Source organism: Fusarium solani (assembly GCF_023522795.1).
Source record: "Fusarium solani strain SB1 chromosome Unknown bctg00000001, whole genome shotgun sequence".
NCBI classification, from domain to species: Eukaryota; Fungi; Ascomycota; class Sordariomycetes; order Hypocreales; family Nectriaceae; genus Fusarium; species Fusarium solani.
In genome coordinates this window covers 4,321,310-4,339,851 of record NW_027072156.1, presented here as the reverse complement: position 1 = coordinate 4,339,851, position 18,542 = coordinate 4,321,310, and the positions used below count along the sequence as shown (strand labels likewise).

Sequence of the window (18,542 nt, the reverse complement as noted above, 5' to 3'; positions counted from 1 at the left end):
AGGTTTAATAAAATAACTCCGTTTACGTAAACTGCTGAGTTGGAGGCGGGTAGGGAGGCGTGTAGAAGTAGTATTATGTTAAATAATAAATATAATACCTTACTCCAGGTTATAAGGCCAGGCTCTTTAGCACCGTTACCCTATGACCTTGTGCTCGTAGGTGGTCCTAGCTAGACATGGATCAGGTATAGCATGGAGCACGCTCTAAAAAATGCCCTTCAAGTTACAACTACCTCTTGTTTCATAGAAAATCCAAATCTATCGCGCCCCAGCCATAACCGATCACATCTTCATCCCCTACACCAACCTGTTGAAGGCCATCCATCTCATCCCGGTTTATGGCCACCTGGCTCATCACCGGGGGTAGGGCCTGTTGCTGGAGCTGCTGCTGGTACGGTTGATGTGGTTTCTGATGGGACATGGCCGCCCCTTGACTATCTGCTCGCTTGTTGTCATCGGATGGATACTCGACAAACTGGAAGCACGTTGACTTCCCCATCATCTCCTGCATCAGAGATGTCAGTCGTGCAATGCAAGGCTTCATCAAAACCGGTAGACTCTCTTTGCCCCCGTAAACCTCTCCGACAGCGTTCTCACCAGTGGTGGTTGCACCTCCGGCAGCTCCTAGAGGGAACACTGCGTCATCTGAGAAGAAGGCCGCCATACCGCCTGATATGACACCTGCAAACTGACGCACTATTTGCGCCGCTCGGTGTGCGAGGCTCCACTCCTTTGGGAACGCTTCCAGGACTGATAGTGCGACTGCAACCTCATCCCTGGCCAGGAAGGGAAACGTCGACTGTGCGGTCCAGTTTGCTGAGCGGCATATAGCCACAAAGTCATACATCAAGACCAGACATATAGGCATAAGCCTGTAGAGCGTGTTGCAGTTGAGGGGTAGCTGTTGCTGCTGGAAGAGCGCCGACGTGGCCTGAAGCTGGCGCTGCGCAAATTGCTGCAGCTCTTGCCGTGACACAGCTCCGGCTGAGCTGTTAAAGTGGTTCGGGTAGTATAAAAGGAGGAGCAGGTAGTAGTACCGCGCGCTGAGCCAAGTTGTGCTGCTATGGATGGTGGTGTTATCACCCCCTATCGGCGACATCAGACATCCTTGGCTGTGCCAATCCTCGATGGTCGCCCGCAAACTACTCAGCGTTGCTCGCCTATCCAAGGGTGTCAGCTCTGCAATGTCGGCCTCTCTTCTGAAGTGTATCTGCTCCAAGATGCGGCCTTCCAGCTGGCGTAGCTGGATGACGTGTCGGCTTGTCTGAAGTCTCCTGGCGTACGTTATTCTCTCTCCGCTGGCAAATTCCTCGACCGTCAGACCGGGGAATGGCACGTCAGCATTGTCCGGAAGAGCCACAGGCAGACCTTGTGACACGGCCATCATGCGATCGAGAGCGAAGATGCTCCAGTAAAGACGGTGGCGTAGCTCTGTTTCGGCTGGCGGATAGGTATTTTCATCTGTTGGTCGACGAGTCAGGCCTATCGTAATAGCCTGCCGTGCCGCAATTCCGACGATGGAGTATACTAATGCTCCAGCCGGGTCAAACAGTGAGTAAAGCGCTAGCAGCATTAAGATCTGAACCGACTCGATGCTGTCCCGGCAGACGCACTCTTGGATGATCTCGGCGTATGCTACCTTGAATTGTTTTGCCGTGTCTCTAGGGACCCGGCTGGCTCGCTCCAGAGTGGTACAACCTATGGACATGACCAGATAAAGGAGAGTAGATTGAGAGTCACGAAGCCTTTGAGCAAGGTCGCCCAGGGTCTCGAGATTCTCAAGTATCTTGGCCTGGTTCACAAAGGGGTATGCTCCGTTGACATTCCGAAAGTAGGCGTCGACAAAGCGGCGAGCTGCCGCATCTGCTGGTAGACCGTGACCTGCCGCGAAGCTATCGGCTTCTGGATCGTGTGTGGCTGTTGAACTCTGATAAGATACTTGACGACCAGTTGGGCGAGCACTGTCGGAATCAATAGGTGAAGTCGTTATGCTTCCGTCGATTTGAACGCTGAGACTCGGCGGCTCCAAACCGGAGTGCCCTGCCTCGGCGTGGCTCGTAAGTAAGCCAGCTTGGACTTGAGCCGGGGAAAGATCAGATGATGACAATGCATCAAGTACGTTCTGACTTTGAGTCTGCTCCTGGAGGGTAGCTTGGTTTGTGGGACTGAGATTCAGCCGACTCCCAAGTAGGGCGGCGAGGTCCGACCCAGTCTCAATGTCCTCAATTCTTGCACCATGATGTGTTTCAAGGAGGTGCCCATTGATGTAATCACTGAACCATTGGACCCGTGCTCTCAACTGCAATGCCTCGGCTTCAGGGGTAGCGGGTGGTGCACTATACGAGCAACTCTGACCTGCGCTGGCACACAGACTGCACGCGGGAAAGGTCCGGCTGCACTTCTTCTTGAATGACCGACACCTGTCACAGGCAGGGATAGAATTGCGCCCTTGAGAGCTCCGGGCAGAACCAAAAGGGCGAGGACCAGAGGATGATGGTTCGCGAAACCGGGCTGGCGAAGCGGAGCGGACCCGACTGGCTCTGGTCGACGACGGTGAGTTCCGTCTCCGACGAGACTGATGTGTCATTTCCGAGGCTGTGATGGATACTCTGTCCTCGTTAGGGATCCGGCGCGAATGCAGAGCCACTGGATGCTTACCTCAATCAACCGCGCTCGGGTCGACCTCAAGACTGGTCTTATCAAGGACGTGCTCTGCCCCCATAACAACCGAGTAGCGAGTACGGATACACTCCGAATAAATTTAATCAGCCCCCTTGAATGTATTCTCACATCATGGGCTTGAGAAAGATCTTGGGTAAATGGGGCGAGATGAGAGACCAGAAAGTCATGGGGACTGGGGAATAACCAATTCTCCCCCACAACCGGAAGAAACATGTTCCGCCGAGGAGAGCTACCCCAGATTCCGACAAGACGGATAGACACACCCTAGCCCCTTTTCAAAGGGCACGTAACCTTTGGTGGATCGGGCCTCATTGCGTGAGACGGGATGGCGAGATGATGTGAAAGCACGACTCAATGTTTCCAACATGTGCTAGAAAGCACGAGAAGCGGCCAGCCGCCCGAGCAAGCGTCTACTGCACAAAGCAGCGGCAGGGTAAGAGCGCAAGAGGTGGTCTAAAGGGGCTGGAACTTCGGAGGGGGATGGGCACATTTAGGCGATGTGATATTAGGTAGTTCTCAGGCCAGGTACGTAGGTAACAGTATACACCTCGGGACTCGAAGTTTTAATTGTGTAGAAATGAAGGCAACCTCACCCGTAGAGCAGGGGCCGAGGCGGCCAGTCTTCCCATGGTTCAAGGCCGTACTATCGCACAGGTCTTGTGCGTTCTAAAGCGCCAAATCTCGGTATAAAAGGTGCTTAATGTAATAATGTTGACTTGCTTGTGTGCTATCGTTCTCTTTACTCTTCACAAGCCTTGTCCACTCATCCGTTCCAGAGTGGCTCAACAATTTATGAATGGAACTCCCTTCCTCCTACCAATCAGGTACTTGACCACTTCTAGTATCCAATCCAGTCTCCAATCGCCGTATCCGAGATGATAAAGGCCACTGCCAATATTCATGCCGGCGAAACCAGGTTACGCTTTGTCTTCTGGAGACATGTGCTCCTTGTGTCCCTTTTCCTCAAGGAACACCTGGACCTGTGTTACATGCTTACGGAACTTGCGAGGCGCGATCTTGTCTTCAAACATCTCATCTATCTCGGCAGGTGTTCGGCAGGTAATTTCTGGCAGGACAAAGAATCCGACGACACACGAGATGACACCGGCGGCTCCGAAGCTGATGAGGTCAGTGACATTCTGTATAAGGGAGCAAGCGGAAGGGTTGGCATACAAGTATCCCGTTCTAACACTCCAAGCTTTGAGCATGAGTGGAACCGTGTAGTTGAAGGCAATCCCGAGAACGAAAGAGCCCATCAAGGCTATAGAAGCAGTTCGTGCCCGCAGTCGTTGGGTAGGTATCTCGGCGACGTAGGAGTAGGAGATGCCGGCACCACCGACGACTCCGTAGTTGGACACGCAGCCCCAGAATACCTGAATTGATGTTTAGTCATGATTCAATAGCACAGCGATAGCAACTGCTTACCAAGACATTACCCAGTTGTTTGCTCTGGTAGTCGAAGGATCCAAGAATACCGATGGCGAGCATCGAGATGGCTCCGGCCCAAAGAGACCGATAGTAAGCCAGCGCCGGCCAAATCTATCCGACATCAAGGTAGTTGTGAGAACGCCCAAAAGCTGACAAACAGCGAGCACAACCGTTACGGTGAAGGGATCGTCATTTCCAGCCAGCTGGACTAATCTGGGTCAGCTACCATACACGGACGGTTCATAAAGCCAGGTTAACTCACAGAAGTATGTTCCATAGTTTTTGGTGACACTTTGTCCTGCCAGCTGTTGCATAGCCTTGGGCCAGAAGCAAATGAAGAGTCGCCAAAGGTGGATTCCTCGGAAGATTTCCTGATATTGGCTCTTGTCCTCGGCCGTGGATTCTCGCTTGTGCTCAACCGTAGCGATGATGATGGACTGGGACAAGTTAGCTCGAGCCCGAAGCAGAGTAGAGGACCAGATCCCACCAATTCTTTCTTTACATCGTAGCCCGGCACGCCTTTGTGTGTCTTGGCTAGCACTTTTTCCGCCTTGTCAAACATGCCCCGCTGGACAAGCCACCCTGATGCTGGTCAGCCTCATAGTAAGTGGTGCTGGCCATGGTCAAACTCACAAGGGCTTTCCGGGAGGCAGAAGAGGTTAATGAGGAGCATACCACCCAGCATTCCCCACTGGGTGCGGATGGGAATCTGGAAGTTATACGGGTCCGTGAAGGCCAGTTGTCGCAAGGCCAAGGGGGCGAATATCTGCGAACAAACATACCAGCTGTGCCAATGTTAGCGGTGGCAACGACACGGCCTGTAGCTAGGCAACTCACAGCATATATGAGGTAGTCAGGAAACCTCGAATCTGGGTTGGCGCGTTTTCGGAAATGTAAACGGGATAGGTAGACTGCATCATGCCGAGACCAGCTCCTCCGATCAGCCTGGCAAAGAGCCAGTAGAGCCAGTTCGTGGCGGCGGACTCCAGGGCAACCGACTAGAAAATATTAGTGAATAGGTAGTTATAAAGCGGATAGCTTGCAACTCACGACTGCAAGAGAAAGCCAGGTGATGTGCATAGCAAACCTGCGCCCAATCTTGTCAATGACTATCTGGAGGAGGCCTACGCCGACAAATTGACCGGTCGATAGCATGCCTCCCCAAACAGCCACATGCGTAGGGTTGAGCTTGGTGCCCCCGTTGGACATTTGGCGAATGAAGCCTTTATTCGAGACAATGGCGTTCGCAAGCGCAAGTTCTTGAATTCAGAGTCAGACTGGTGATCTTCAGCGGGGGAACAACAACGTACGATAACCTTCCAGCGCGGCACTGAACGCAGCCATCATACAGATTAAAGCTATGCGCCAGTATATACGCAAAGCTTTCAGGATGGGCAAGTTATCCAACTCGGATCGCATCTGGACCGCTTCGCCCTCTGCCAGCGCCTTGTCGATGGCCTTTGGAAGTTCGCCATTGTCGGATGCTTCGACATGATCGACAGGGTCCGTCTTCCCGTTGGAATTATCGGTATGTCGCATGGTGAATTGTCTCGCTGAAAAGGGGGGTTGTTGCTGCTCGTACCCCGTGTCTTGGGAAGAAGCATGAAAGCCGTGAGGCGGGCGTGTTGACTAAATATGCCCGACAGCGCCTTAGTTCGGGTGGCTCTGATCGCGATGGACCATGGTACTGGCGATTGAAACGGTCTTCGGGATGGCACTATTCAGTGGTTGGAAGGAATCTGGATGGCAACGGTCACGTTGGATTCGAGCCGGGGACCGGAGTGCGTCCGACCAGGTAAAACCGGCCCCACAGCGTCCCGAGACCGGAGCGCGCCCGACTCCGCGCAATTGAAACCGGGGCCACCGCCGACAGAGCCAACTCAGTGGCGAGACTCGCTTGTCAGCCAGTGTCAATGTCGTAAGAACTGGTCATAGCCACCAGGGTTATTCTGTCTTCCAGATGCTCCCTGGGTAATCGTAGTTCAACGAGTCGGGAATGAAAACTCTGCTTTCCCAAGCTGATATGGTCTACTTTTTCAGTGCTAAGGTGCGTGTCGGATGTTCACCGGTTCATTCGACAAAGCGGCTACCCTAGACCTAGCCTCCCCTTCTCAGCAATAACAACAACATAACACTAATCATCATGGCTTTCCAGACCCTTAAAAGGTACCTCTGAAAGGAGAACCAAACCGGGTCAGGACATCAATTGCCATCTTACATGCGACATGTCAAGAGACACCATAACTCATGCCACATCCTATAATGCTTCTTACCAGCCAGGCATCATGTGCTTGCCCATGGCAGCGTTGAAGGTCCATTTGAATGGTCAGCTGGCCAGCAAACTTTGTTGACATCTGGAGCGGAAGTGGAGCAACATCCCCGGTATGTACTGAGTCGTGCAAGCCGGGGAAGATGTGGGGAGGATGCGGGGAGAATGGAACAAGCATAGGGTCGCGATTCAGGGGCCCCAGCCCAGCATCGGGCACCGCCCGACAAGAACCGGCCTCCATCCGACTCAGCTCATCCTTCCGAAGCGGTCAATCCAATTCTCATGCCATATACTTACCATTTAGCACTACCTTACGCCTACATCAGCCAGGGGAAACGGGGATTCACCAGACTGAGAAAGCTCAACAAGCCCTCTCAAGGCACACAGGACGGGCGAAACCACTCTCAACTCCCGAAATCTTGATCCTCACATCCTGCGGCTTGCAGCCACCTCTCCTCAGCCGTTCCTTTCCTCTTCCCACACAATGGCACCAACACGTATCATACTCGACACCGATCTGTCCATGGGCGCCGGCGCCGATGTCGACGATGGATTCGCCCTTGCCCTGGCGCATGCCGACCCAGACATTCAGCTCGAGCTGATCACCACTGTCAACGGCAATACTGACGTCGAGAGCGCTACTATCTTGACTGGTGTCCTCCTCAACCGACTCGGCATCCAAAACACGCCCCTCGTCCGTGGTTCCGCTACCCCCATGATCCATCCCGATCAGCAACGGACCCCTGCCCCTCACGTTCTGGCGCAGAAAGAGACTGCGCGTGCTCCTACCCCAGGCTACGCCCCCGTGGCTATCATCGAGCACATTCTGGCCAACCCAGGTGAAATCACCCTTGTCGCCATCGGGCCTCTCACCAATGTGGCCCTCGCTCTGCTTCTCGAACCTCGGATCAAGTCAGCTATCAAGGAGCTTGTCATCATGGGTGGCGTCTTCCTCGGAACCATGTACTCTCGCAACAAACCGGGAGAATTCAACGTCTTCTCGGATCCCGAAGCCGCCCGAACCGTGTTGCGCTCCGGCATTCCTCAGCGATGGATTGGCCTCGACTGCACCCTACGAGTTCGACTGAACATGGCAGACGCCCAAGAACTCAAAAAGTCGTCGTCAAGTTTCGCCGCCTTCGCTGGAGATGCCACCATCACCTACATAGACTATCAAGCTGTCAGATTTCCGGGGAGGCCCAAGACGGACTCGATCCCCATGCACGATCCCCTGGCTGTGGCTGTCGTGTCACATCCTGAACTGTGCGAGTATAGGGACATGGCTGTGTCAGTTATTACCGGTGATGGTGAAGCGCGTGGCATCATGGTCGCCGACCGACTGGAGACTCCTTCACCTCCAGTCCCGAATTGTCGAGTTGCGGTCGATGTCAACAGCGAGGCATTCCGATCACATTTCTTGACATTGATTCAAAAGTTGTAAAGGTTTTTTCTTTCCTGTTGAAACTCCTCCATAGACATAGATAATGATAGATTGGATTTTCTAATGCGCACGCCGCGATAACTCAGGGCATATTTCTCTTTTTAAGATCGCTAGTGTTGAGCTCTGAGCCGCCAGGGGAGCTTTCATCGCCTCCATCTTTGTGTAGCTTCCATGAAGAGGATATCAGGGGGGAGCTATCTGGTTGGCATCTGCAAGGGCAGAACCGGTAACTAATCAGTGATCATCATCCTGCCCATCCAGCTCTTCGCCCAAAATTTAAAGATACAACTGGTAAGGTTGAAAGCAAGGCATACCATGTCAGCTCTTGTAGGCTTTCTTGCAAGTCACAGGCCCTATCGACATTGGTTGTCAACTGCGTGGTAGGCTGACTCTTGTCCTTGGGAAGATTTGTTCCACCACTGTGCAGAGCGCTGCAAAGCCTCATGGTAATCAAAGACTCGATCTACTGTCTCAAGCATACCGACATGGGGCTCAGCCACCTTGTCCTTCGCTGATAGGATAGACTGCGTGGTGGCTGTTCAGCTTTCAAGGTCTGCACTTTAGAGCCTGATTCTGTATGTAGGTATTTAGCACCACGAACCCCGCACGATGCCTCTCCCTTTTTCCTTTCAATCACGCTCTACTGCTCCTTCGGCAACATGGAAGCGGTCGGCAGTGTGGCAGCGGTGCTCCAGCTGGTCCAGGCCGTTGGAAAAACCGCCGTCTCTGTGAGCCAGATCTACCATGATATCCGCGATATAGATGACACCCTACGGGATTTCGACAGCCAGCTCAGGGCCACGGAGATGATGCTCTCAGTCCTGTCAGACGGGATCCAACGCAGTACCTGTGGTCCGAGCACGCCACCTTGGTGGAATCAGGATGTGTTAGAGGATCTTCTCAATAGCTGCAACAGATCCTACAGTCGATTTGGGGCCATCTTCGCCAATATTAGCCGCCAGAGGTTGTCTGCAACTACCTTGTGGGCTTATATCAGAAAGAGACGGTATGATAGCGATATCAGTCTTCTCCGTGACTCTATCGACATATATACCTTAGCCCTTCGTCTTCCAGTTCTCATTCAGACGATCCAAGGGTGAGTTTGTCCGTTTCTCTGTCATCTATAAACTAGTTTCTAAGTCGCATCTAGGTGCTTTGCTGCTACCGCTCCTCAGCCGCCCACTGGAGACATAGCCGCATCATTCAATGAATTGATGCACCGCATAGACAGTCTCCAGTACTCAATGGACCGCCTGGACCGCGACCTCATCACAAGAGCCCTTCGAAGAACTAATACACCGACTCCTACCTCTCCCCAACAAGAGCGACCTGAAGACACTCAGGCGGAACTAGACACTGTCGACCAAAAGGAGAAGCTCGACATGGAGAACGACACACGTGCGACGCTTGGCGTGCTAAAGGGAATAAATGAACAGCCCAACCTAAGCTATTTTTTATCTTAACTGAGCAGTCGATCAGCATTTGCCTAATCCAAAGCGCCAGTCTCTCTCTTAGCCTCTTGCACCGCTCGCAGCACCATTCGGTTCGCACGATCCCGTTCCTCCAAACCAGGGGGCCGGTATACTTTCCTAGTTTGAACAAAGACCTTGTTCTCCCATCCATCGCCCATGTTGATTTTACCGGCATCGTCCCAGCAAGTTTGGACGGTGTGACAGCCGAGGTTGAGCAATCCTTCGAGACCGTCAGGACCGCCGCCAGTGTGGAAGCTCTTGAAAGGGCCGGCATATTCCCAGCGCAGTCCCATGCTAGTCTCCATAATACTGTCAAGTTGGTCCACGAGATGGATTGCCTCTCGAAGCAACGCTCATGCTAATCGGCCGGCTACAAATCCGGCGGTCTCCTTCTGAAGAAGGACTGGATCACGGCCTCTTTTCATCCAAAACTCAATTGTGTGATCGATGACAGATTGTGAAGTTTTTAAGCAGGGAATAATTTCCAAAAGGGGTAGTATATGCGGCGGATGAAAGGGGTGCACAACAATGAGGCGGGACGGGTCACTCATCTGGGGGAATGCCGGAGGTGCTGGTCCAGAACAGGGCATCTAGTGAACTCGAGGTTCTCGGGACCGCGCTCTTGGAGTATAGTGCTGTACAGTGAGGAAGCCAACCCGACCTGCGGAACGCATATGTGGAGGCTCTCCGGGAGGAATGTCGGGAGAGACGTAAGGACATGGGATTTGAGGTCTGAGTGAACAGCGACGATGGTTAGGTTTGAAGGAGTCTTAAGATGCACGAGGTGCAAGGCCGCCGATGGTGTCAGCACCCATCACAGTGGGTGATGGGTATTGTGGGTGGCGTCGAGTAGAAGAATGTCTACTTGGTCCTTGATTGTGGTTAGTGATATCTTCTTGCTTGATAAGCAACGAGGCTGTAGCGCTTACTTGCTTGTCTTGCGCAGCTGCAATCTAATGCTTACTCTATATAACCCGCAAGTATTTATAAGGCGCACCGTTCTGCCATTTCGAGCGCTATATGTGAATATCTGTGCCTCTCTCGACCTTGGCTCCTATCATAGCAGACTAATAAGACAATCTTCACAGCAATCACTAATACGAGTACAGTTTTACCTAAGCAGGGAGTAATCACTCAAGTTCTTAATAAGCCTCAGGAAGAAACTACACCATCCCTTCAATTTGTACGAGGTGCTCACTAATCGTCACCCAGCATCTGCCAGGGACAAGTGTCTATAGCAGAAGCTGAACACATATAAGAGGCGTACTGGAAAGGCCCTGTACAGCTTTCCAGAGTAGGCTTCCACAACAGTCGCCTCCAATCCAAATTTCAGCAACTGAGCTCTTCTGTCAACTCACGAGGACTTAAAGGGGGTTGGTTCAAAAACTTTGAGTCAAAATGAGGGCCATTCATCTTCTGTCTTGGCTTGCTTCAGCCGTTCAGCTACTTGCACAACCCCATAACAAAAAGGATGGCTTCCACGTACGTCCTTTCAATATTGACCTTGGCGATCGCGTACCCCGTATGCTCGATCTAGTGAAGAATACGCGCCTACCAGCACACGAAGACCCAGCAGCTAAAGACAGCTATAACATAACCCTATCTACGGGCATTTCATTGTCGACCCTCAAACAATTACAGACTCGGTGGAGCACGAGTTTTGATTGGGAGAAGGAGCAAGCTGCCATGAATCGGTAGTCCCTTTCGGTTTCGCTACAACTAGTGGCAAGGTGTTGACCTTAGGACCAGGTTGAACCACTTCACCGTCAAGATCGAGGGCCAAACTGTCCACTTTATTCACACGAAAACAAACGACCCCGACTCCATCCCCATTTTGCTACTACACGGATGGCCAGGGTCCTTCTTGGAAATGGTGCCACTGATCGACGAGCTGAACAAGAGGCGGAAGAAAACAGGAGGCAAACAGAGCTTCAATATCGTTATTCCATCACTTCCGGGCTTCGGGTTCTCCTCAGCCCCCCCCTGCGGACTGGACTGTTGACGACAGCGCCCGTATTCTGAACACTCTTATGGATAAAGTTCTGGGATACCCTCACTATGCGGTCCATGCCACGGATTATGGAGCTAGCGTTGCGTACTCGGCATACGACCAATTCAACCAGACCGTGCGAGCGGCTCATCTGGTGTTTCTTCCATTCCGGGGTCTGACGAGTGAACAAATAAAAGATCAAGGCATCACCTTGTCTGCAGGTGAAGAGTTCGCCCAACAGAGACTTCTCGACTGGCAGTCTGCTGGAAATGCGTACTCTCTTCAGCATGCTACAAAGGTTCGACTCCTACAATGTCATTCAGTTTACAGCGTACTAATACTAAAACCACATATAGCCAAACACCATTGGTCTTTCTCTCTATGATAACCCCATTGGGCAGCTTTCCTGGATAGCGGAGAAGTTCATCTCCTGTCAGTTACTCCCATACTGATACGGCACTTTATGATAAACTCTCAAGAGGCTAATCAAAGTACCAGGGTCGGATCCACGGCAAGGGACGGGGTCTTCTCTTGTCACACACCATGAAATTCTTCGACAAGTATCACTTTACTATCTCACTCAGACCTTCGTCTCATCTGTCTACATGTACAATCAAAACCCGAACGGCTTCTATCCTGTCTATACGAAAGCCAGAACGGACGCTCCTCTGCTATTCACGAACTTTAAGTACAATGTTGGCTTCTGGCCTGAGGAGGTAGTTAAACAGGTTGGCAATTTGGTGTCATACACTTGTGAGTCGATGAATTGGTGTTCTGTCATCGAAAATACTGACCAATATGCACAGTCCAAGACTTTGGTGGCCATTTTCCGGCTCTAGACAGCCCCTCAGTCCTGGCTGCTGATATTCGAAAAATCCATAAATATTGGAAGGATTAATGTACCACAGGAATGCTTCCTTCTCTTACGTGGAGTAGTTGCATGAACTTGGTCGTCAGTTCAATGCAAAAAAGCATGCTGCTGAGTCCGGCCTTAGGAGTTGCCATGTGTATCGTCGCTCTAACATTGATCTTCGCCCGTCGCTGAACTTTTTTTTCTTTTTTTCAGTGCCTTGGTAATGAAGGAGAATGGGAACAAGTCTTACAACTTCCCGCAATAAACATTTGGAATTGCCTTCGTCTTGTTCCAGCACGAAACATTTCTCGTCCAATCTCGACTTTCGTGTCAGGTAATCCAAAAATAGATGAATGTTAGAAAATTTCCTCGTTTCACCACTTCAACCCATCTTATCAATCTTGTGTTTTAGAAGCTCCTCTAGCCAGGCAGCCTGTGATCGTGTAGAGAACAGTGCTGAATTTGAAAGCAAAAGAGACCAACGCTACAACGCTCGATGCGATGCTAGGGCCAGCCGCCATCTTCACGCTGTTCAAAACTTGGTGGTCGAGTAGGTGGTTAAAGCCGGCGAAAGTTTCCGGCTGGTTGCTACAGTTGAAGCACTGAGTAAGGTGCCGAGGTGAGAAATACCAATACTGATTTTTTTTCTTTTCCCTAATCCTTTAGTCTTAGCTCAAGTCCTAAGTCCTATGTTTTTAGAAGAGGGTTATTTTAATAACTATCCTTTAGTAGAGCGGGAGCGAGCTATGCACCGGGAGGAGAATATTTATTATAAATGTCCTAAATATAGGCATCTAACCTCTAGGCATTTTATTACGGCTTGGTCCCCCGTACGACGATTGAAGCCCTATGGGCAGCTGATGCACCTTCTATAATTACTACAATAGCGATTATGGCCCAATCTTTGCCCAGTAGCGCAGCGGTCAAGGTGCCCACAGCTGTAACAGCCGTTACAAGACTACAGGCCCCCTTAAGTAATATAGAGACTATATCTTTATAAGTAAATACATGCGGTTCTTAAACTTAAGCGTTTATTAAACTATCCCATAAGTTGGCAGAAACATGCCCGCGCCACTATTACTGCTATTTCGAAGACGTCACTGAGATGAACTATTTTTTCTATAACGGCAGAGCTAATACTCTAAGTACATATTTCCTTGCCTTGGTATAAATACTAGGATAGTACTTTAATATCTTTATATTTCTTAATTCTCTATAACCAAGGTATGTTTATTAATTAATCTCTATGCCTAAATATAAGAAATGCATACTAGTAAGCCTGGTCTCTTAAACAGTAGTATTCTTTACCTAAGGTGCACTCTTACCTCTTACTTATTATTTATCCATTCTATAGCTCGAATCTCGGCGTCTACTATCGCCGCTTTTAAAAATCATAGCTCAGGCTCTGCTCAGGCATACCTCAGTCGCCGCTCACCCAAGACATAGGGGTGTACTCAGGGTGAGCACCTGTAGCAGTCCCATACTTCTCCAACATCTTCTCCCTCGCCTCACCCGTCAACTTGCGGAGATGAGGCTCCTCCAGCGCCTCCTCCTCAGGCACTGCAGCTAGCCTAATGGGACCGCCCGGAAGCTGGCGACATTGAACCTTGGGCCCTCCAGCCGAGACGATGGCTCTCTCGACGCACCCGGCCTTGAGGGTGGTGGGCAGGTTGAAATTCGCAAAGCCGTCTTTCGTGTCTGTTGGTCCGTGGTAGTCCCAGCCCGTGAGGGCGCCGCAGCCTCCCTCTTCCTTTCGAAGGCTCTTGCCACCGTCATTGGACCAGCCTTTGATGTCGTAGATTTCAAAGGTGAAGAAGAACAAATTGTCCCAGTAAACGCAGGCTGCTGCTGGTGGAGGTGGAGGAGGAGGAGGGGGGAGATGAAGGGGTAGGCGGCGGAGGCGGTCTGCTCGTTGTAGTTGGCTTGTTGAAGCACGCACACACTCCAGTGGCGGCGAGGAATTTGAAGCACCTGGGCTGTTGGTCATCCTTGCAATTGATGTCTTTGCATTGCTCGTCTCGCTGGCACAGCGCGGCCCTAGAAGCAGTTGACGTGGGGGCAGACGATGTAGCTGAAATGATGGATGTAGACAGCGTGGTCAGAGTTGTTGGTGTGGGACGACGGCAGCTTTCACCATTCTGGCGGGGAAAGAGAGCTGCACTTGCTCCAACGCCCCAATCCCAGGCAACATCAACAGTGTACGTGGCATCCTGAGCTGCCTTGAGCCTCTTTCTCCATTGGGCCACCTTTGCCTCTTGTTTTTGCTTCGTGGTTTCGTTCTCGTCAAATGGGGGAAGATGATCCAAGTGCCCCTGGATGACGGGGACTATTTTGTCTCTTGCGTCTTTGGTATATTGGTTGATCGACCAGGCCGCATATCTACACCAACGAGCAGAACACCCCAATCTAGCGAGATCCCTCCTCTATCTTCATAGCCCGGCTGCAGCGTGCAAAACCGATATGGATTACGCAATCTCCCTCGAGCGCTGCGACTGCACGATATGCGGCATTCAGCTGGATCCCATGTCGTACCGGGACCCTGACGACGGTCAGGCTCCGACAAATTGGTACCCGGAATTGTGGAAGCAAGACAACGTTGGCCTGTCAGGCCCTCATTCATGCCGCCACCATAAAGGGCCCAGCTACGAGACTGTACCTGACAAGGCTGTGACTTGTGACGCCGCTGAGGCTTATTCCAGCAAAGCTTTACCAGCAATGTACTTCCGGTTCAAACCAGGCTTCGTCGTACCCCAAAGTGAGGATCATACATTAGGGGCTGCAGACGAATGGTATTACATTGCTGTTCATGTTGCGTGTTTGCGGCTTGCCGAGACGGTCATTGGGCGCTCACCAGACGCACACATCCACTCGCTCGGACAGCTTTGGCATTCCCTGGAGCGACGATGCACAAAGACTGGACAGGCTCAGCTGAGCAGCTGGCCAGGACATGTCGATGGACCATTCCCCCTAGCTTGACAAGTAGCCTACTTTCGAATCTCGAAGAGTGTGGCCAAAGTCCAAAGCCGAACTTTGACTTTAGTGCGAAGTTCGACGCACTACCCCGTGAGGTTAAAGACAAGATCTTGGGCCTGGTTCTGCGTCAGCCTCTCCCCTTACAATGCACCTACTTTATCGATCAACCCTACTGGAAAGACCTCCTTCTTCAAATTCCATATCTCTGGGATCTCGAACTTGCAGAAATAAACGCCAGTCTGCGTGGACAGGATGGCACCCAACAAGAATGGAACTGGGAAAAGATTACGCGCCAGGCTATGACTCCAGTGGATGTGGTCGATAACGACATTGAACCTCCTCTGCCCGGCTCCTACAGGCGTGCAGGGCTACATGTCCCACGTGGATTGCAGAACCGACGACGAATCTGGCAGATTTTGGAGGAAATGTCTCCGAATGATGTCCAGGTAGGTGTAGATTAGGCTTGCCAAGCTACAGAGTGTACTTTGCACTAACCAGTTGGGAAAGTCAGTCAACACTCAGCCGTAAAATCAAGCCATGATAATCTCTCAACTCCATACCCCCATTGCCTCATCGCCCATCCCGCGTCTTACCCCAGTCTTTCCCCAGCCATACCCTAGGTCTACCCTGTATGCATGAGACTATAATGATCTCGTCACTTTCGCTTCTCATCTCCCTGAACTCTTGGTCTTCACAAGTCACGCTCGCGTTGTTGCTTTCTTGCCTCATTCATATATAATCACCCTCTTCCTCGACCCTGCCTGGGGTTTCATCATGGGTTGGGACTATGCCATATCATGGCTCGTTACACTCCCTTTGGAAATCACCGCCGCGAGCATGACCATCTCGTTTTGGCCAGGTGCGCGAGAGATCAACAGCGCCGCGTGGGCGGCCATTTTTTGGTTGGTCATTGTTTCCATCAACTTGTTTAGAGTATATAAGGCATATTAATATGAAAATGAGCTTATATATAAGTATATTCGATCTTATTCTAATCTTCCCCAGGGGTCTAAAACCAGACTGCGTGGGGGTTACTCACCAGGCTCACCCAAAGCTCACCCTACTCAGGTTAAAGCGGCGAGCACTCTGGATCCTGGGCGAGGAAGGAAATGCTGGGGTCGATATTCGGATTACATATGGAGCTGTATTGGAATTTCCTCGATTCAACCCTATCTCCCAACGGCAATACGACCAGCTCGGTCCCCCAGCCCTTCCAGGCGGAATCCACACAATGATGCAGAAGAGATCCTAGAGAAGCCCAGACATTCTCGATTGACTCTAGGCTCGGGGGTATCATTGCAGCTTTGGGGACTTGCACGTCAAATTCAGCAAGCAAGATTGATATTTTAATATAGTGCTTTAATTAGAAAAAATGACTTCTTTATTGGTTATGCATCAACAGAAAGGACGTGAACTCAAGTCCATTCCTCCATCCTCTCAACAACAAGACCTAATCGTCTAGGCCCGACGTGAGATGACCGTAGGTATATCCAACTGATATACGAACCACGAGCTATAGTGCTTCCACTCATGTGTCGGATCAACAAGGTTTATCTATCCCGAGTTAGTAAGAGTCAACAAATTAGGGAGTAGTTCTCTCACGTCGTAAAGGCTGTACAGCGTCGCAATAGCCTTGTAAATCTCCAACTTAGCCAAGTTCTTCCCCAAGCAGATGCGTGTTCCTCCTCCAAATACAAAGTCCAAGACTTCGTACATTCGGCGGAACCGCTGATTAAACAGGTCCTCTGCTTCACCGTCCTGTTTGAGCCACCTCTCAGGGATAAAGGAGTCAATATCAGCCCCAAAGATACCAGAATCTCGGCATGTAACTGCGGGATTTAGGCCAACCTTTGTTCCAGCTGGGAGAAAGCGGCCATCTGGAAGGATGTGACCACCCTCCGGGACGACTCGCTCCAGAGCTAGGCCAATGCCAGGGCAAACTCGCATGGCTTCTCGAATAACAGCATCCAGATACGTCAGATCTTTCAAGTCTTTCCACTGAGCCGGAGTTTCTAGGCTTGCTTGATAAAGCTCGAAACAGAGCTTCTGCTTCGTCTCTGGATTCTTGGCCAAAAAGTACACCACAGCACGCATGGCCGAAGCCGTTGTGTCGCCTCCAGCGATTACGGTAGGCAGAAGCCAATTCACAAGCTGAGCGTCGTTGACCATCCCCGGATACTGCTCCTCCAGACCAAGATACTTGTCAAGAAGATGAGGAACGTTCTGGGATTTCAACCCCTTTTCGGCAATCTCCTGCTTGTATTCGGAGATGGCCCTCACCGCGTACATGGTACTTGTGAGCTGCGGCTTGGGCCCGATTCGCTTGATAGGGTTCTTGTCAAGGAGATAGTCGAGCCAGGGAATTTGACAGACCTGTTTTTTTTTTAGCAATTTCATCCCTGGGTTGCTTTGGGTGAGCTTGACGTACAGGGGCAAAGTAACGCATCGAGTTGACAGAATCCTCGATCAAACCATCAACATCTTGCTCCTTCTCGATGAAACCATAGTGTCTCCCGAAGGTGACGTTTGCCATAGAGTCCCAAGCCACTGTACAGTTAGCAAGTTTGCCACAACGGAACAAGGGAGGTTGACAAACACCAGCCCAGCCAATCGTCCATCATGCACATTTTGCCCTTTGAAGGCCCATCGACGAACTTTTCGTTGAGCTTGGACGTGAGCATGTTGATTGTAACGTCCAACAAGGGCTCGATATCTATAAGTCGGCTCATGGAAAAGAACTTGGAGATAGGTTTAATTTGTTGTGCATGCCATGCAAGGTCCCGCGTGTTGAAGATGTTGGCCAGTCGTTTGCCATTAATCAGGACGTCGTTAATCATGTACATGTCGCTCTATGTCACCTTTGTCAGTCTCTTTCTCCAATAAAAGGCAGGCACATACCTTGACCCAGGCTTTCTTTGTCGAATAGACCGTCTTGATCATCTCTGGGTCGTTAAGAATGATGGAATTGGGGCCAACCCGAACAGCAGAGCCGTACTTCTTGTGCCATCTGCGGTTGACGCTATCGATTCTTCCAGGAAGTACAGCGGCAGCACGCCAAAGGTCAGTAAACTTGGCAACAAATGGTCCCGGGAAAGCCCTCAGGGGCGAAAGAAAGAGTTGCCATAGTACCGCCAAGCATAGGATAACTGCCCCTATGCCTAACATGTGGGTGTACTCGAGCTGAATGAGAGTCATTGCCTCGCGTACCTACTCAAGTTTGAGCCGAACTGGTCAGTAATGAGGGATAACAGACACCATAATTTATACTCATCCAAGTGCCCCATGCCAAGACGAGTCAATCCCGTAGTGTCTATCTCGTCCTGCCTTAGCCTCCGTACGATCCTCGCATGCACGGTTGATCAGATCCTCGTCGCGTCATAACCACAGCGCTCAGCCTAGGAGGGTCCATAAGATGCAGTATATGCCGTACCCGG

The 18,542-nt window shown here is 51.1% G+C and overlaps 9 protein-coding genes across 9 annotated transcripts; 4 read left to right on the top strand and 5 right to left on the bottom strand.

Annotated features, from left to right (window-relative positions):
• Positions 1-241: 241 nt before the first annotated feature.
• Positions 242-2,587, bottom strand: MRS44_003449 (uncharacterized protein; the record flags this gene model as incomplete). The annotated part of the gene is made up of 1 exon (XM_046268479.2): positions 242-2,587. The coding sequence occupies one exon, from the start codon at positions 2,585-2,587 to the stop codon at positions 242-244; it is 2,346 nt and encodes a 781-aa protein (XP_046137565.2).
• Positions 2,588-3,599: 1,012 nt separating this feature from the next.
• MRS44_003448 (uncharacterized protein) lies at positions 3,600-5,649 on the bottom strand (the record flags this gene model as incomplete). The annotated part of the gene is made up of 9 exons (XM_065623218.1): positions 3,600-4,055; positions 4,108-4,221; positions 4,269-4,318; positions 4,373-4,547; positions 4,613-4,692; positions 4,744-4,895; positions 4,948-5,108; positions 5,161-5,369; positions 5,421-5,649. 9 exons carry the CDS (start codon positions 5,647-5,649, stop codon positions 3,600-3,602), a joined length of 1,626 nt encoding a protein of 541 aa, XP_065479290.1.
• Positions 5,650-6,863: 1,214 nt separating this feature from the next.
• On the top strand, positions 6,864-7,820 carry MRS44_003447 (uncharacterized protein; the record flags this gene model as incomplete). Its single annotated transcript, XM_046275377.2, has 1 exon — positions 6,864-7,820. One exon carries the CDS (start codon positions 6,864-6,866, stop codon positions 7,818-7,820), a length of 957 nt encoding a protein of 318 aa, XP_046137563.2.
• Positions 7,821-8,479: 659 nt separating this feature from the next.
• MRS44_003446 (uncharacterized protein) lies at positions 8,480-9,283 on the top strand (the record flags this gene model as incomplete). The annotated part of the gene is made up of 2 exons (XM_065623217.1): positions 8,480-8,916; positions 8,971-9,283. 2 exons carry the CDS (start codon positions 8,480-8,482, stop codon positions 9,281-9,283), a joined length of 750 nt encoding a protein of 249 aa, XP_065479289.1.
• A 23-nt stretch (positions 9,284-9,306) lies between these two features.
• On the bottom strand, positions 9,307-9,597 carry MRS44_003445 (uncharacterized protein; the record flags this gene model as incomplete). The annotated part of the gene is made up of 1 exon (XM_046278279.2): positions 9,307-9,597. One exon carries the CDS (start codon positions 9,595-9,597, stop codon positions 9,307-9,309), a length of 291 nt encoding a protein of 96 aa, XP_046137562.2.
• Positions 9,598-10,690: 1,093 nt separating this feature from the next.
• On the top strand, positions 10,691-12,180 carry MRS44_003444 (uncharacterized protein; the record flags this gene model as incomplete). The annotated part of the gene is made up of 6 exons (XM_065623216.1): positions 10,691-10,986; positions 11,042-11,289; positions 11,333-11,580; positions 11,639-11,714; positions 11,781-12,035; positions 12,089-12,180. The coding sequence occupies 6 exons, from the start codon at positions 10,691-10,693 to the stop codon at positions 12,178-12,180; spliced, it is 1,215 nt and encodes a 404-aa protein (XP_065479288.1).
• Positions 12,181-13,555: 1,375 nt separating this feature from the next.
• On the bottom strand, positions 13,556-14,122 carry MRS44_003443 (uncharacterized protein; the record flags this gene model as incomplete). Its single annotated transcript, XM_046273553.2, has 1 exon — positions 13,556-14,122. The coding sequence occupies one exon, from the start codon at positions 14,120-14,122 to the stop codon at positions 13,556-13,558; it is 567 nt and encodes a 188-aa protein (XP_046137560.2).
• A 473-nt stretch (positions 14,123-14,595) lies between these two features.
• MRS44_003442 (uncharacterized protein) lies at positions 14,596-16,360 on the top strand (the record flags this gene model as incomplete). The annotated part of the gene is made up of 5 exons (XM_065623215.1): positions 14,596-14,890; positions 15,016-15,554; positions 15,607-15,632; positions 15,807-16,010; positions 16,177-16,360. The coding sequence occupies 5 exons, from the start codon at positions 14,596-14,598 to the stop codon at positions 16,358-16,360; spliced, it is 1,248 nt and encodes a 415-aa protein (XP_065479287.1).
• A 206-nt stretch (positions 16,361-16,566) lies between these two features.
• MRS44_003441 (uncharacterized protein) lies at positions 16,567-18,303 on the bottom strand (the record flags this gene model as incomplete). The annotated part of the gene is made up of 5 exons (XM_046283888.2): positions 16,567-16,662; positions 16,711-17,481; positions 17,537-17,655; positions 17,705-17,957; positions 18,007-18,303. The coding sequence occupies 5 exons, from the start codon at positions 18,301-18,303 to the stop codon at positions 16,567-16,569; spliced, it is 1,536 nt and encodes a 511-aa protein (XP_046137558.2).
• Positions 18,304-18,542: the final 239 nt, after the last annotated feature.